The sequence below is a fragment of the Pygoscelis adeliae genome, unplaced genomic scaffold (genome assembly GCF_000699105.1).
Source record: "Pygoscelis adeliae isolate BGI_AS28 unplaced genomic scaffold, ASM69910v1 Scaffold156, whole genome shotgun sequence".
Lineage (NCBI taxonomy): Eukaryota > Metazoa > Chordata > Aves > Sphenisciformes > Spheniscidae > Pygoscelis > Pygoscelis adeliae.
Window position 1 is genome coordinate 4,760,117 of NW_008825016.1, and position 15,329 is coordinate 4,775,445.

The 15,329-nt window shown below is 40.1% G+C and overlaps 1 protein-coding gene across 1 annotated transcript in view; it reads left to right on the forward strand.

Moving 5' to 3' along the window:
* The window catches only part of GRTP1 (growth hormone regulated TBC protein 1), a 42,929-nt gene that overhangs the window by 21,807 nt on the left and 5,793 nt on the right, over positions 1-15,329 (forward strand). The window contains exon 6 of the mRNA XM_009326306.1: positions 712-808. Coding sequence (XP_009324581.1) covers positions 712-808 — 97 coding nt within the window. The remainder of the gene's footprint in view (positions 1-711; positions 809-15,329) is intronic.

Here is a 15,329-nt window from a genome sequence, read left to right on the forward strand (position 1 = left end):
TGTCACTTCTCCAGTCTGAGAGTGTCAGCAACGGTTATGAAAATTGCACAGTTGGAATTTGGCCAGTCATGACTTGACTACTTTTCACAAATTTTCTGGTAGCTCTTGCAATGCCCCCACCTCCCGGTGTTTACCTTCTGTTTGCATGTTGAAAGGCAGGAGCTATAGCGGCCAGTCATTGCCTAGCATGTGGAGTACTAGAGGTATTATGGAAGCAAATGATTTGTATGCAGTCATTTGATGAGTTAAGCAGCAGCAGCTTGTAAAAGCTGCTGGAGCTGCAACTGTTTTACTAAAGAGGGTTTGGGTCAGGCATTCTCCTTCTGCAGCCGCACTGTCTACCTGCAGGTGTGTTGTGTTCGTACTGCACATCTAAGCCAGCTGTGTTCTGGTCAAAGCAGTCTTCAGTTACATTGGGAGAGGGCTTTGGGATTTTTAAAAAAAAAAAAAAAAAAAAAGGAAAATTGAAGGTAAATTATAGACTACTAACCTTTTTCTTTTAATTTTCCTCTCCTTGATCTTTGTTAATAATTCTTGTTAGCTGTTGTCATGCAGGTTCAACAGCTTACTCAACTGGTGGCCTTTATTACTAGATTTTACTTAATATGTCCACTTTATAGAACTGTAGTAATTTAGCCCTTAATAGAAAGAAATAAACTAGAAACTTGTAAGATAAGTGTATGCCTCTTAAAACCCTTCTTTCTATTTCAGGGTATGAACTTCATAGCTGGATACCTGATTCTTATTACAAAGAATGAAGAGGAGTCCTTTTGGTTACTAGATGCTCTTATTGGAAGAATATTGCCTGGTATGCTAAAAACATATAGTTGTATTCGTATATTGGAGCTTGGCTTTTATTTTATCTTTGCATTGTTCTCCATTTTTAGAGGTTTTAGATGTTAAAATGGACTTGCATGGACTGAAGATTTTCTAGGGTCCTGGAAACACAGGGCAAAGACACAGCACGCAGGCAAAACTTGTCTGTTTTATGGTCAGATTTTAGTCTTGATGCAGTGGTTTATGTGTATGTTAATTTGCAGTCTTACTTCTCACTCCCTACTTACACCTGTTAGGTAGATGTCTTCCTATATCAGTATGATGCTGGGGAACAGGACTTGGCAAAGGTGTCTGGGATTTGGCAGTTATGGTTGCAGGAATATGATATGAGACACAGATGAAGCAGTGATCACAGAGCAGAGCGAAGGCGGGAGATGTGCACAGTTTGAGCACTAAGCTTAAAGTAGGAATTCCCAGTGCCTTGGCAAGAGGCAGCATGAGCTTTCTTCAGGGGTATTTGGCAAGTAGGCACAGTAGTTTCTGCTGTCCCCTGCTTCTGAGCAGGGATATCTTGGGCACTTTACGCATTGTGATTTTGCAACAAAGCAAACAAATGCCAAAATCCCTGTCTGTGTCTGTATGGGAGGTTCTTGTCAAAGCTCTGTTATAATCAATGGTGATCTAGCCAGGCTGGTCAAAAAAGTCTAGAGGGAAATTCAGCGCACCCTAAGCTACAGACAATATCTACATCTGGTCAGTTCAGTAGCGCTCTAGGTTCCCTTGCCGGGATCTCTGGGTTTGCAGGAGGTGTTTCCACAATGAATTTTGCCCCGTGTATAAGCTGAATCTCACTGCGTGTGTGAAGTAGTTTAAAACCAAAAGCAGACATCAGGCACAGCTATGTTTTATACTCCTACGAAATACATCTGGGAATGTTCTTTCTTGGGATTTAATTGTAGAGGAAGAATTGTTTTATTGTGAATTCCCATCAGCATTGCACAGGACTGACTACAGCTACACCCTTAATGTAAAGCCATACTTAAAATGGAAGACTAATTTTACTATAAGGAGGCTTTGAAATTCCCTATTGGCCCAGTTTTGCTTTTGAACAGATCTTTATCCCAAATGGTTGGAGACTGAATTCAATATTACAGCATCAACTAAGTGCTGGTCGAGGACATCAAAGTTGATACTTTTATTTCTGTTTTGGTTTTTGTTTGTTTAATCTTAAACAAGAACAGGAAAGTATATAATTTCTGATTCCTTATTGAAAGACTTTGAGAAAGAAGGAAAAAGGCTGAGGGAGTCTTTTAATGCTTTTGAACGACTGTGAGAAATTATCTTTTATGCTGAATACGCTGTGTAGGAACTCAGGTTTTCCTTGCATATGGGCGGTGGTTGGACTTCGTTCGCAGATTGAAAGAGAAGAGACAGGCAGGGAGCGCTATGACTTGTTGAATCAATCTGCAAATATTTGAGGTTTTGCAGCCTTGAAGTTTACTTTCAAGCTATAAAAATAGTCAAAAGAAATCAACTGTCTGTTGCTTTTGTTCAGCCTTGAGAGCTATAAGCTGTGCAAACAGGTAGGAGACTTGAGGGCTGCTGTCTGCCACGTGACCTGCCACTGGCTGACGTGGGTGGATGTCTTTCTGCTGACATCACTGTGAGGAATAAGGCCTCAGTAAAAGGCAAGTTTCATTGCAAAGTGAGGTGTGGCAACTTTTGCTGTTATCTTTTTGATAGTCTTACATGTTTTTATTTGGGGCAAGGGAGTAGACTGAGAATTTTTTATTCATTGTTTTTGGTAGGGAACTTACTCTAGTTTGTCATGAAACCTTTAGTTCTTCTTGTTTATCTTCTTCTACACTTTGCTGACACCTAAATGACTGAAGTTGCTCTTATTTTTCTCTCTTAGTTGTTGAATTTATCTTAAGCCAGTAGCATTGGTGATGAGGAAAAAAAAAACCTCATAACATGAAAGGCAATTACTGTGTATAAAGATGTACATTTACTTAAGTTATATTTATAGATATATTTTTACCACACCGTAACAAGAGTCTTGTTACAGACTTTGGCCTGGGTTCAGTACATCCAATACAGGTATCCATCTGAGGTGCTGAAGTTAGAAATATACGTGCTTATGTTTCTTTGATAGTCAGTGGGGAAGGGGATATCTGATCAGAATTGGTGATCTGAGTGTGACCTTTTCCCCTCCACAGTAGGTTTTAAGAGAGCTTAAGGTGTCCCTTCTAGCTTGGGTGCCTCAACAAGAGCCCAAGTTAGGTAGTATGAATCTTTTATGTAGTAATTTATTTTTTTTTGGCGTAATACAAGGCTTTATTATCACAAAACTTGTTGCTGATGCCATTTATTTTTTTTCCCCAATTTTTTTCCCCCTTTTATTCCTACTACTCTCCTATATCATGCTTGAATTGTATATTTATAAAATTCAAAGCATGAGGGATAAAATAATTGGTATAATTTTAGTGAAATATTGTGTGTGTATATGTGAGAGAGAGAATCAGACAAGTAGACTGTATCCATAAAGAAACTTACTCCGGTAAGTAAGTACTGCCTTTCTGTTAACAGCGCAAGGTACAGCTCATTTCAGTTTAAAGCCCTATAATTATTTGTTGGGGAAGCAGAGAGACCTTGTATATCCTCCAGATCTTCAGAGGGAAAAGTAGCAATCATTTTTTGTTGGATGCCAACAGTTTGATCAGCCAACATTTTTTTTAGTTTTGTTGCTGATGCTCTTTCCTTGATCTGTTTGCATTACAATCTACATGTTTTCCCCTTTCATTGCAACAGACGGGCCTCCAGGTCATGTTCTCATTTTTGAGTGTATCCTGTCGCTGCCAGTTGAATTGGTGGTGATTTAGGACAATTTAGAAATCCCTTCTCTGCCCTCTGCAGTGTCCCTGTGAATGCTCCTTCCCCCTGCCCACACACACTTAATTACATTAAACAGCTGCTCCAGTACCTTGATGCTGACAGCGTTTTTCTGGTCAGCAGATGAACCAAGCCAGCCACAGATCAATGTCATTGATTGAAAGATGTAGAATGTGACAGATGGGAGCATTAGTGGCAGCTTTCTGGGGGAGTGACAGAGAAGGGCTCCCTAAGCTATGGTTCAACTCCCTACTTGTACTGTTTTTTAGGTCTGGGGGGGAGGTATGTACCATAGGACATGATGAAGGTGTGACTGCTCCACCCACTAACAGGAGGGGACAGCTTGGGAATGGGACCCCATCAGTAGAAGTTTTCTGGCTGAATTGTTCTGTTCCAGCTGTGCTAACTCCATTTGGGTGTAAGAGAGAGCCAGCAAAAATTACTATTTGGTTTGTCGGTACATGGAGTTAGGTGCATGCCGTTCATCTGGCTGAACGTAGCACTGCTGGGTACAGCTGGGTGAGGCCAGAAAGATACCTGCTTCTGCTGAAGGCAAGCCCGTAGCCTACTGCCTGTTGTGTCTGTCAGCTGCTCAACCAGGGATTCGGAGGGATTAGGAGCATATCTCACTTAAACGCAGCAAGGGGGAAGAGAATTACTTGTTTAACTGAAGTTTTGGGTGTTACCGAGATCTTTTATTCCCAGGTTCATTCAAAACAGATGGCTGGAGCAAACAGTATTGCCCATGAGAAACAGTATGGATTCAGTTCAAGCTCAGAGTGGATGTGTCTGCAATTTCTATTCAGCATAGCTCCAGTGTTTCTGTTCTGTTCATAGCTCTGGTTCTTGTTGAGAAATTTTTTTTGTTCTGTTGAGGAAATATTGGGGAGGTTGCTTTAGAAAGCATCAGGTAGGTGGGAACTTTTAACTGTGGTACTTTGGTATGTAATTTAAGGAGCATATTTGTCATGTTTTACATATCTGTGACTAAATGGTGAGTTTAAGAGAAGAAAAACTTGACAATTTGAACTCACTTCAGCATGACAGTTATGCTTATATATAGCAGAAAAAAAATTTTTTTCCTCCACTTCAGTGGTTCTCAGTCTGAAAACGGCAGTGTTTATCAAGCTATGCTCTAATTAGTCTACTAGACTATTATACTGGAGTTATTTATGCTTACTGAAAACTGGTTGTAGAATGACTTCTCCAATGGTTAAGAGAGGTCTTATGATTTCTGCACTAACCTGTTCATGGCCAATTTTATATCCTTTTATTCTTGTGCCAATGCTGACTTTTTGGGGTAAGAAAAGTCCTCCTCTCTTGTGCTTACCTTTCATGTATTTGTAGGATACAGTCGATTCATTTTACAGTTCTTTTGTATTACTAAGCTGCTTCAGTCAAACTCTTCTCTTGCGTGAAACTCCTCTGTTCCTGTTTTAGCCTAATAATTATTTTGTGTGCTGATTCCTGTTCAAATTGGCACTCTCTTTTTTTCAGTGGGAAATCTTCTAGTGCCTTGTGCAGTGGCATTATTTCTCTCTTTTCACAGCTGAAAGTGTTTTATTTGGGAGAGAGAAACTGTAGGATTTCCCTTACCTTTTTTTCTTTGTGGCACTCTGGTTTTGATTTGTGATCTCAGTAATAATGCATGTGCTATTGCTCCTCTCTCATTGTCAACAAATGTTTTTTCCACAGCTTATAGGAATTCTGTCACCTTTTTACTGAACTTTATTTGCACATTCTTGTCCTTGTTATTTTAAATATCATCATGTCTCTCTTACTCCAATCTTTTTACTATGTTACTCTGTTGTGCCTTGTGTATTGACATGGGACAGTATCTCTTGGTTTAGGATTGTTAACAAATACCAGCTTTTTCTTTTTCTCCAACACAGCTAATAAAAATCTTACATTAGGTGTAGCCTACAAGCATTCTTCAAGGATCAGACTAACAACCTTCCTTCAGCCTGGTACTTTTTAGCCTTTTGGTTTTTTAAATTTTTTTACCCATGTGTACTGCCTGGTTGTTTATCAATGATTAAAAATAAGAACAGAGTTTTGAATGATGAAATAGTCACAAAAGTAGTAGACTACACTGAACTAACTGGCACTATCTGCAAGGACACAAGGTGCAATGCGAGATACCACTTTGGTGGGTAGCTTAGCAACTGCCAGTTAAGGCAAATGTCTGCATGTTGAGATAACAGATAATCTAACACATTTCTGTTTTGAGCTCTCTGCGGTTCTCAGTTGTATCAGCCATAGACTCTCAGGTACTGTTGCATAAGAGATTAGGAATAGTAAGAGACATGAATATTTGAACTGAATAATAACATAGTTACGTATCAAACACTTGTATATCCTCCTCTTTTGAGTGATTGATGTTCCAACATTCTTTAAAGTCCCACCATACAGACTTCCAGGTTTGAAGGGAAGGGCCACTTGAGAAACACAGAATGCTTACTACCTTTACAGTATTTCTATTTAGACTGCTAACTTTTAGTTGCAGTTAAGCATGTATTTAGTTCACTCTTGTGGCTGAATTTATTTTAATACCCTGATTGGGTATTGCCAAGGAACCTCTGAATGCAGCTAGGCAGCTGCGTCTTTTAAGACCTGCTTCTCTAAAGAGGAGTGGAACTTTGTTTTAATGTGAAGCATTTTATTCAGCTGTGCAGATAAAAGACACTTGCTAGACCTGAATAGTAGTAATGTTGAGCTGAATTTGCAGCCTGTGAAGGAGACCATCATGATGAAAAGCATGTGCTTTCACAGATAAGACTTGAGCACCACAGGCATGTGCCTTTGGTGTAGAAAGCTCCTTGCAAGGTTAGGCATAACATGCATGACCTCATGTTTGCAAAGCAGTTTTTGATAACCAAGCTTTTTTTTTTTTTTATAGCACCATCAACCCAGAAAGTTTCAGCAGATCAGTCAGTTCTGGGCTGTTTGCTTATCTTCCTCCTCTGGTAGTATCCAGCTACAGGGCCGTGAGCTGGCAGAGTTCTCGCTCATCCTTAGAGAGTTCCTCTGTGATCACGTGAAGCCGTAGCAATGCGCACCTCTGAAGTACGACATCACGTCTACCACTAGGAGAGAGGAAGGTTTGGCTGGTAGGCTGAATAATTAGGAGTTTTGAAATATGGGATTCTGACATGTTTTACTGTTAACCAGCAGCCATGATGAAAGCATTCATCTTTGAACATTAGAGGTCAGTTGCATTTACCTAGGAATTAAGCATGCAGTGTCCTGTTAAGCTGAAGGTGGAATGTAGGAGTCATCATGTGCCTGTATTTAGAAACCATGATAAGCCTGAAATGCTTATTACTTACAAATCTGAACTGCAAGGGGATTTGGGAGACTTGAGCAAGGAGGAAATGAGTAACGGATGTTTTTCTTCTTTAAAACGATACATATATCTATACTTTTGGAATAACTTATTTCCTTTATGTATTGTATGCCTCCCACCCCCAAATCACAAGCCTCGTGAATAAGAGAACAATCTCAATATTTAGTAGGTGTGCTTTAGGTAGCTGGGTAGAAATCTTTGTTTTGTCTAAACCAGAAGTTTCCTGTATATGACGAGTATACATGTTGTCAGCCTTACTTTTGTGAGGAAACATGCTAAGTTTCAGCTATGCAGCAAAAGGACCCATAGTGTTTAAAAATGCTGAAGAATATTGTGTTCCTTGATATGGCTGTATTTACACTGGAAGCAGGACCTAAATGACTTATTCCACCCAAAAAAGTCAAGTATGCCTCTTTCCTTCTGGCAAGCAAGCCTTGTATTAATATAATTTCATTATGTTGGACTTGAGGTATCTTCAGTAGGCCTTCTGTGGTAGTACTCTGGATGGGACTGCAGCCTTTGGCTATCTGTGCAGGCAGTGGTATCTGCCTGTTTATCTCCCCAGTAAAGCAAAGTTTCATCCCTTTCAAAAGCCACCAGCAGAATAAACTTTTCAAATGATATCTTAGTTCAGTTAGGACTGATCAAAGGTAGAATTCCCTGGCTGTGTACAAAGGAGGAAGGTAGGTAGAGTGGTGGAAACACAAAGTGTGGGTTTGGGGGAAGACGTCCCCTTTTTTTTGAACGTGTAAAAACCAATTAGTGGCCAAGCTTTAGCATGCAGCACAAGGCTTACTTAGTTCGTGCTTTACATTTTATCGGAATAGCCATGTTGGAGGGATGTTTTATTTTTTCTTGTTTTAGCTAATGGCTCTAGTTGTGAAAGCACTAATGTGCACATGTGGTATTGAAACTATAGTTTTGACAGAGCTGTCTCCATGTTAAAGAGATTGTGCTGTTTTAACTGCAGAATTAAAGCAGCAGAGGCGCAAAGCCAAAGTGAGTAGCTTATTTCATTCCTCATAGCTTTTTTTTTGACCTTCTAATGGTCAGCCAGGGCTCTGCATGTTCAATTACAATTTTAAGAATGCAGCCTTCCTGAATATGTCACTTTGACAGCAAGAAGCATAATATAATTGCTGACAAATGTATAATGGGGTTATAGGTGCTCAGTGCAGATCCTAATATACAGTTTCGTATTTTAACTTGTAAATCCCCGTAAGATGTATTCATATGCTTGAAGTAATCCATGTGTTAAATACCAAGACTCACAAAACTGGAAATGTAACTGGATTTGCTGTACGAGAAGCCAGCTGAGGAAACGGTAGCATTTCCTCCCATTCCCTCTGCAGCAGACTCGTTTGGCTAGAGCTTGTCTTTGTGAAAGGTCCCAAACTTGGTCTGAAAGAAAGACCCTACCACCACTCCTAGTAGTGTATTCAAACTATAAATCACTCTTACTAAAAATGTTTGTTAAACTGTTTATTAGAATTTGCCTTGTTCTAACTTGTAGCTATTGCTTCTTTTTAAGACTTTCTTTTACTATATTGAAAAGCCCGTAATGCCTAGAGTATTTTCTCTATGAAGTGGTCAAGTTTTGCTTTTCATTTTCCTTGCATAAATTCTACAAATAGAGAAGTTCCTTACAGAGCTCAATTTTTCTAAGTAGTGTTTAGAACCCTTTCTTTCACATCCTTTCCAGTTCTTCAGCTTCCTGCCTTAAATGTGAATATCAGAGCTGGATGCAGTTTTCTAACCTCAGTTTTGCTAAAGTCATATGCAAAGATGACATACTCTCTCCTTCAGTAGTGAATATATCCAAGCATTACTTTGGCTTTTCCTGAGCTAAGACATGCTTACTCTGGATTTATTGTATTTGCAACTTAAGATACTGCAAAATTGTTTGTTTTAAATTGCTCAGCTGTATTGTCAAGGTTTGTTTTGTTTAATATGGCATAGTATGAAGAGGCACTGACAGCAGGCTTTGATATTGTTTCAAAAGATAGTATAATGTATAGGTGGCTACATAAAGAATGTGTTTGTGGAAGGAGATGTGCTTTGGGGGTAAAGGAAATTATATGAAGAAAATCATGTGCAGTGCACAGTGGTAACTTTTGTCTACTAAGTGTACAAGAAGTGACTGTTTAGTTTGAGAGATGCTTGAGAAATACCACCTCAGTTGTTTCATGTGTTTTATGTTCAGAAGACTTGAATGCTTTACTAAGCTTTCAGTTCATGGCTAGTGGAGAAGTCTCATTTGTTCCTCTTATAGTTTTAAAACCTGTTGCTTCAAGATTAAAATTAATTCTCGTTAGCTTCTTCAAGCTTGAAGTAAGAGGATTGTAGCTTTCATTCCCCTTCTCTTCAGACTGAAGGGTTGGATTGGTTTCCCTCTCCAAATATCAGGCTAGAACCGTATATGTCTGTCCAGCTTTCTATTTTAAGCCTCCTGCTTCTGTCCCAGTCTTAAGTAATGTGCTCAGTAGTTCCCATGGCGTGACTGTAGCATTCTCGTAAAAAGCTGAAGAAAATGTAACACTGGGGTTCTTCTTAAGTGTGAGAGAATATAAACGCTGTGTTTTGTGCTGAGGTGTTACGAATAATCTTGTTGGTGCAGTGAACTGGTAAAATAGCTATTCTTCCTAATCCCACAGAGGAATTAAAAAAGCCACAGATCCAGGAATCCTTATTCAGCTGAAGTCATCAATCATTAAGACTCACTGTACAACTGTAAACTCTTTTTTTTTTTTTTTTTTTAAAGTTTGTTTCCTCTACAGGCAGGATAAGCAGTTGTGGTGGTCTTCAATGCTTGTTCATGAATTTCCCCTCCATTTGAGGAAACTGGTGTTAAAAGTCTGTCAAAGCGTTTTGTGAATGAAAAGCTTTGGCTCTGGGGACCATCGTCAACCCAGTAAGCTGTGGCTTTCTCCAACGCATCCAACTCTTTAGACTGGCGCAATTCATAGAGTGCAATGACGGGAGTCAGGCCAGGCTGTTTGGAAACTGCCGAGTGGTGAATAACCCGTGTCCATTGGTGTCTATCAGCTCACCGATACTATGAAAAAACCACTATCCACAAAAGGAGCAATTCCAATGGTAGTGGATACAAAGAGGGGGGAGAGGGAAGAAAGGAGAATTGGCCAACAGCATTTTGCTCGGTTAGGTAATCTGTACAAGAGTGCTTTGGTAGCTATAACTTTAATCTAGACTAGTTTTTAATGATGCAAATGTCTCTACTGAGCAGCACCTAACAGAGTTAGTATTTAAAAAAAAAAAAAAAACCCACAAAACAAAAAAACCCCAAACATTGGCCAGTTTCATCCTCCATAACTAGAATGTCTGAAAGTTGCATTTGTGCTTTCTAACGTGCCACCAACTTCGATTTGTTTCTCTGAGAGGTTACACGTGGAGTCTTTGTATTTCATCTCTGCCTTCTGTAATGTCTGGAAGGATATCATCTTTGCCTTTCTTTCCATTGTCTTTATAATTAACAAGCATCCTTCTTCAATTTCCAAATGGTAGCTACTACACCTGCTCAGAATCCCACTGTGCTGTCTGAAATGCAAATAGGAAACCAAAGGGCTCTTTCTGCTCCACAGGATCCGTTTTCCACGTTTGGGATCAGAAGCAAGAGATGAATACAGGCAGATGGGATTATGTAGAAACAACCACATGCTGCCATTTTGTGCTTGCTGAAAAGGTGTTAATAGTAAATCATTTCTCAAAATACTATTATTCTAAATTCTGTGTAATTTCAGAATCACAACCAATAAGCATCCATAAAATGCTTTCATACTCTTTTTTTTTTTTTTTTAAGGTAGTTCAGCCATCCAAAATTAATTGGGCTTGCTTATGGTTTTTTAAAGCTAATGTTCAATTGTGGATGATAGGGCTACTGCTGTTCTGGTGTGAGTTCAGTACCTCAGGACAGAAGTTCTGCTTCAGTTTGGTTCAATGAAGGAAAAATAAAATATGGCTTGAACCTGTTTGGGGGTTGTTTTTTTTTTTGGTTCCCCCCCCCCCCCCCCCCCCCCCCGATTAGGAACTTGTTTTTTAAAAAAAACATAGTTAAGAGTTCAGCTTACCGTTTAAACACATATCTGCAGGATATCACTTTGGCCAGGACATCTGCAGGGGTTCACTTTGGCCTGATACTGCAAAAAGAATTGGCAGTACTCATGGTTTTCCTCCTTTTCCTGTTGTGACTTTCTGATTTCCTCCCAAACATAGGTTGTCCAACTTCTTGTGGCAGGCTCATGATGTACATTCTTAGAAGACCTATTGCACCTTTTTGGACTATCCCATGGTAGAAATAAAATAGCATAACATTGCTCTGTCTTCTTGGACAAAGCAGGCTGAGAGTCGCCCACAGGGAGAATGATTGAGTCAGTAAATTGTGTAGGAATAGCATAAATGGCATTTAGATGCTCTGAAGGTGAGAAGGGACTGCTATTATAATCTAGTTTGACCTCTGTAACTGAAGTGATGAAACTCATTCCATGTGTTGCATGAAGTTCATAAACTCAGCTATGATAGCCTATCTTTTTGGAAAGGAAAACTTTGCACTGCCAAGGTTATTTAAAATAACCCCTGTGTTCAGTAACACGCAAACAGCTAAGTTTTTATAGTGGAGGATTACTGGAAAGGATTTTTTTTCCCCACAAAGGCACATGGTGGAATCTGTTTCTGTTTTGACTTGAAATGTGGAACTGAGTGCTTTTCATGAAGCTGGCCAATTCTGTTCATGGCAACCTCTGCTTTTGCCTGCCAGCATTGAGGCCTGCTCTATTTGTCTCTTCTGGATTCCCGTGAAGTCCGGTAGCAAATGGTAACATGCATCTACAGCAAGAAGACATTTTTGAATGTTGCATAGTGCTATAAAAATGAATTATTTTTGCTTGTTTGGGGGAGGAAAGAGAACTTTAATCTCCCCCCCACAGCTCTCAGGGACATTATAAACATATTCTTGTGCATAAAATACTTTACATTGCTTATGACTGTGAGAAAAGTTAAACCAGCTAATTCTGAATTTTTCAGTTTGGTTAAATAAATTGGATCGCCAAGACAAATAACTCAGTTTGTCCCAGGCTGGGTTATATAGGCTCTTGAAATAATAGTTAGAAATGCTGGAAGATAAACAGCAGAGCTGAGGTCTTGTCTTGGGTATTTCTATAACACTAAGAATTCATATCGTGCTTAGTTCCAGTAGGAGTATTTATATTTAACCTGACATATGCACAACAGACTTAAAGGATTCTTTTTTAACTTCTGCAGCTCTGATGACTTGTAGAGGTAATTTAAGGCTACAAGAGTATTGCTTCTTAAACTTATTTTTGGAACCTCTTAATCTATTTGTAATGGAGAACAAGGTCATACAGTCCCTACAAGCTTTATCCTTATTTCCTGCAAATCTCATTACTGCTCTGGAGCACAAGCAGACAGTTATGTCTTAGCCCCGGACATCCTGGTAGGATTCAGAGTGGCGCTAATTATTGTGATAGGGAGACAGTGAAATGTAGTTTAAGGAACATCTCTGCTAGATGCTGAGCTAGAACAGGTTTCAAGCTAAGTGACAGCATGCCACAGTCCGTGCAGTGTTAGTAACAAAAAGCTCTTTAAGCAAGGAAAAAAGTCCCTTCATCTAGTCACCTGTGTTGTACAGTAGCAATAAAATACCTGGCAGTTGGTGGAGCTGTTTTTTCCTTCTTGCTGCTCAACTCCAAGAGGCAGAGAAGCTGACGATCCCGGCAGAGCCATGGGGCTGCGCTGCTGTTCGGGGTCAGGACTTTGATGAGGACCGGGCACTTGGTGGGGCGAATTCCATGTGGGATGCTGCCTGCATTGCCCTCTGCTGTGCTCTCGGGCACTCTTAAACTTAGCAAGGCATCCAAAATCCATAGGCAGGCACCAGGAACAACAGACTAGGCAAAGCAGGTGCATGTGGGTAAGCAACAGGCAAAGGAAAGCTGAGAGGAAAGCAAGCGAAAGCCTAGGACCAGTTTACAAAAGAGCTTGGAAACGCGGAGTTTCATATTGGGAAACTTATTTTTCATCGAGACATTTTCCTGGAATTTAATAATTTAATAATAGAATATAATAGTAATTTATAATACAATATTTCATTTGTTGCCTTCCAGAAGATGTGATGAAAAGTAATGATGTAGTGTGTGATCACCAAAATGTTAACACTATCACTTTGACAATTTGAGGAATGAAAGGAAGCGATCTGGCTATGTGTTTTTTCAGGGCGATGATATATTGTCAGAGGACATTCCTATAAACCAACCTAGATCATTAGATACACAATATAATTAGCCTACATTTGGGTTTTTTGGTTGTTTTGTGGTGGGTTTTTTTAATTAGTAAGTGGCAGATTGGGAGCAGTTACTGACTCAGGTCCATTCTGGGTCATCAACTGCTCAGTATTTTGCCAGATTATTGGCAGGGAAAAATAATTAATACGCTAATTAAATGTGGATCATGCAAATCTAGAAATTTCAAATAATTTGTAAGATAAGATACAGAAGGAACATAAAGCTAATGTATTTTGATGGTAGGTGAGTAAAAATAATTTGCTGCGCAGCATCTTGTGGAAAAACAGCTTTGTGGTGTGGGGGAGGGTTAGGCTTGCGTAGACTTGTTTATAAACAAGGATATCTTGACTTTAGGGAGAGATTCTGGGCAGAGCAGCCAATTATAAAAGATTAGGAAAATAGGGCACACAGTGAAACATTTGCAGGAAGGGAGAGCTGCAGTGTTTTTGCTGAGGGGACATTTCCAGAAGGCTTAGGGCCTGGGCATCCCCAGCAAATAAGAACAGAATAGAAGAGCCATGTAGGTTAAATGTTACCAAGCACTTACTTAGGCGCCGAACCAAGTTACAAAACCACTTTCACTCGCGAGACCAGACACGGACCGTGAAAGGTGGCTCGAGCAGGACACCGGATCCTCTTCTGACTCGCCTGTGTAGTTCTGGCTAACGCCGTGTAGCCCTGATGACTTGGTGCGGGTCCCTCGGGCAGAGTGCAGCCGTGGGTGCTGCTGGCCGTGCTGCAGGGCGGCAGCGCCCGGGGGCCTGGCACCCCTCCGGGGGTAACGCTGCCCTCAGAAGATCGACGTTTGTTAGAGCTGTAAGGTTAGATCTGTGCTGGCCCCTGGGCTACCGCGATGCTGTTAACGTTCCTTGTCGATGATCTGTGCGTAAGTTTTGCGCAAAGACGGGGTCCTGCGGGAATGTTTCTGGAGGACTGGAAATGCGGCTCTCCTAATTTGAGGAGCTAATTTTGTATGCATACATTTATGTATAAAAGTATACATCTATAGTAAAATTATATATTAAATTATAATTACATATTAATTAGGTGTAATAATTATAATTAATACCCACAGCAACTATAATTAATGTATAATAATTACATATAAAAATGCCTTGGATGCAGATTCTTTTAATGTAACATCTTTCTGTTGTGAACTGGCAGCTAATATCCTGGAAAAAACCTGCTACTCGGTTATTGGCATTTGCATAAAATCGTTAATCACTCCTCCCCCTTGCTTTGCAGTGGTGCTGGGCTGAACGTTGCAGTGCTGCGTACTGGGGCACATGGGAGCCGCTCCTGCTCCACGAGGAACAGTGGGAGGCTGCCCCAGATAAATGAATAGTTCCTCTTTCCTTTCTGTCCAGCAGTACAATCTAACAAACTTGAATGAAATTTTAATTTATGCCGAGGCTTCCCGGCTGCTTGCTGCTTCAGTTATTCAAGGAGTGACGTATCCAAGTTGCTTGGCTGTTAACTTTTTACTCGCCAGCTCTCAAAAAGCTGGGTGGGTGTCCGGTTGCATTCTCACTGAGATCCTGACATTCACTTTGCTGTACAAATTAAAAATAGCAGCTGCTGTTGATTTCGGCATATCAGATGATTGCAGCAGTGCAGAGCAGAGAGCGTGTGGGCTGCTGTCCTTCCTCCTGAGGACGCTCGCCAGTGGTAACTTGAAGTTTTAAGTACTAACGTGTCTCAGGAGCACAAAAAAGAGAAAAAATGGGTTTGTGGATGTATGAGAGGAGGAGGAAGGGTAGGAAAGGGAAGAAGGCTTGTTCTGTTATGTGAAATGTGATTCTTTGTTTTTCACTTACATTAAAGCAGTATTTTTAAAAAAGGATTACTCAGCCAGTTAACGTTACTTTACCTGCAATTCCAATTCACAAATGAGCATACCACTAACACAAAATATGGAGAAAGAGAGGTTTTTGTGTTGGCTTTGAGGTCATGGTGTGATTCTGTTTGTTTTTAGTACACTTTTTCATGGTATTATTTGT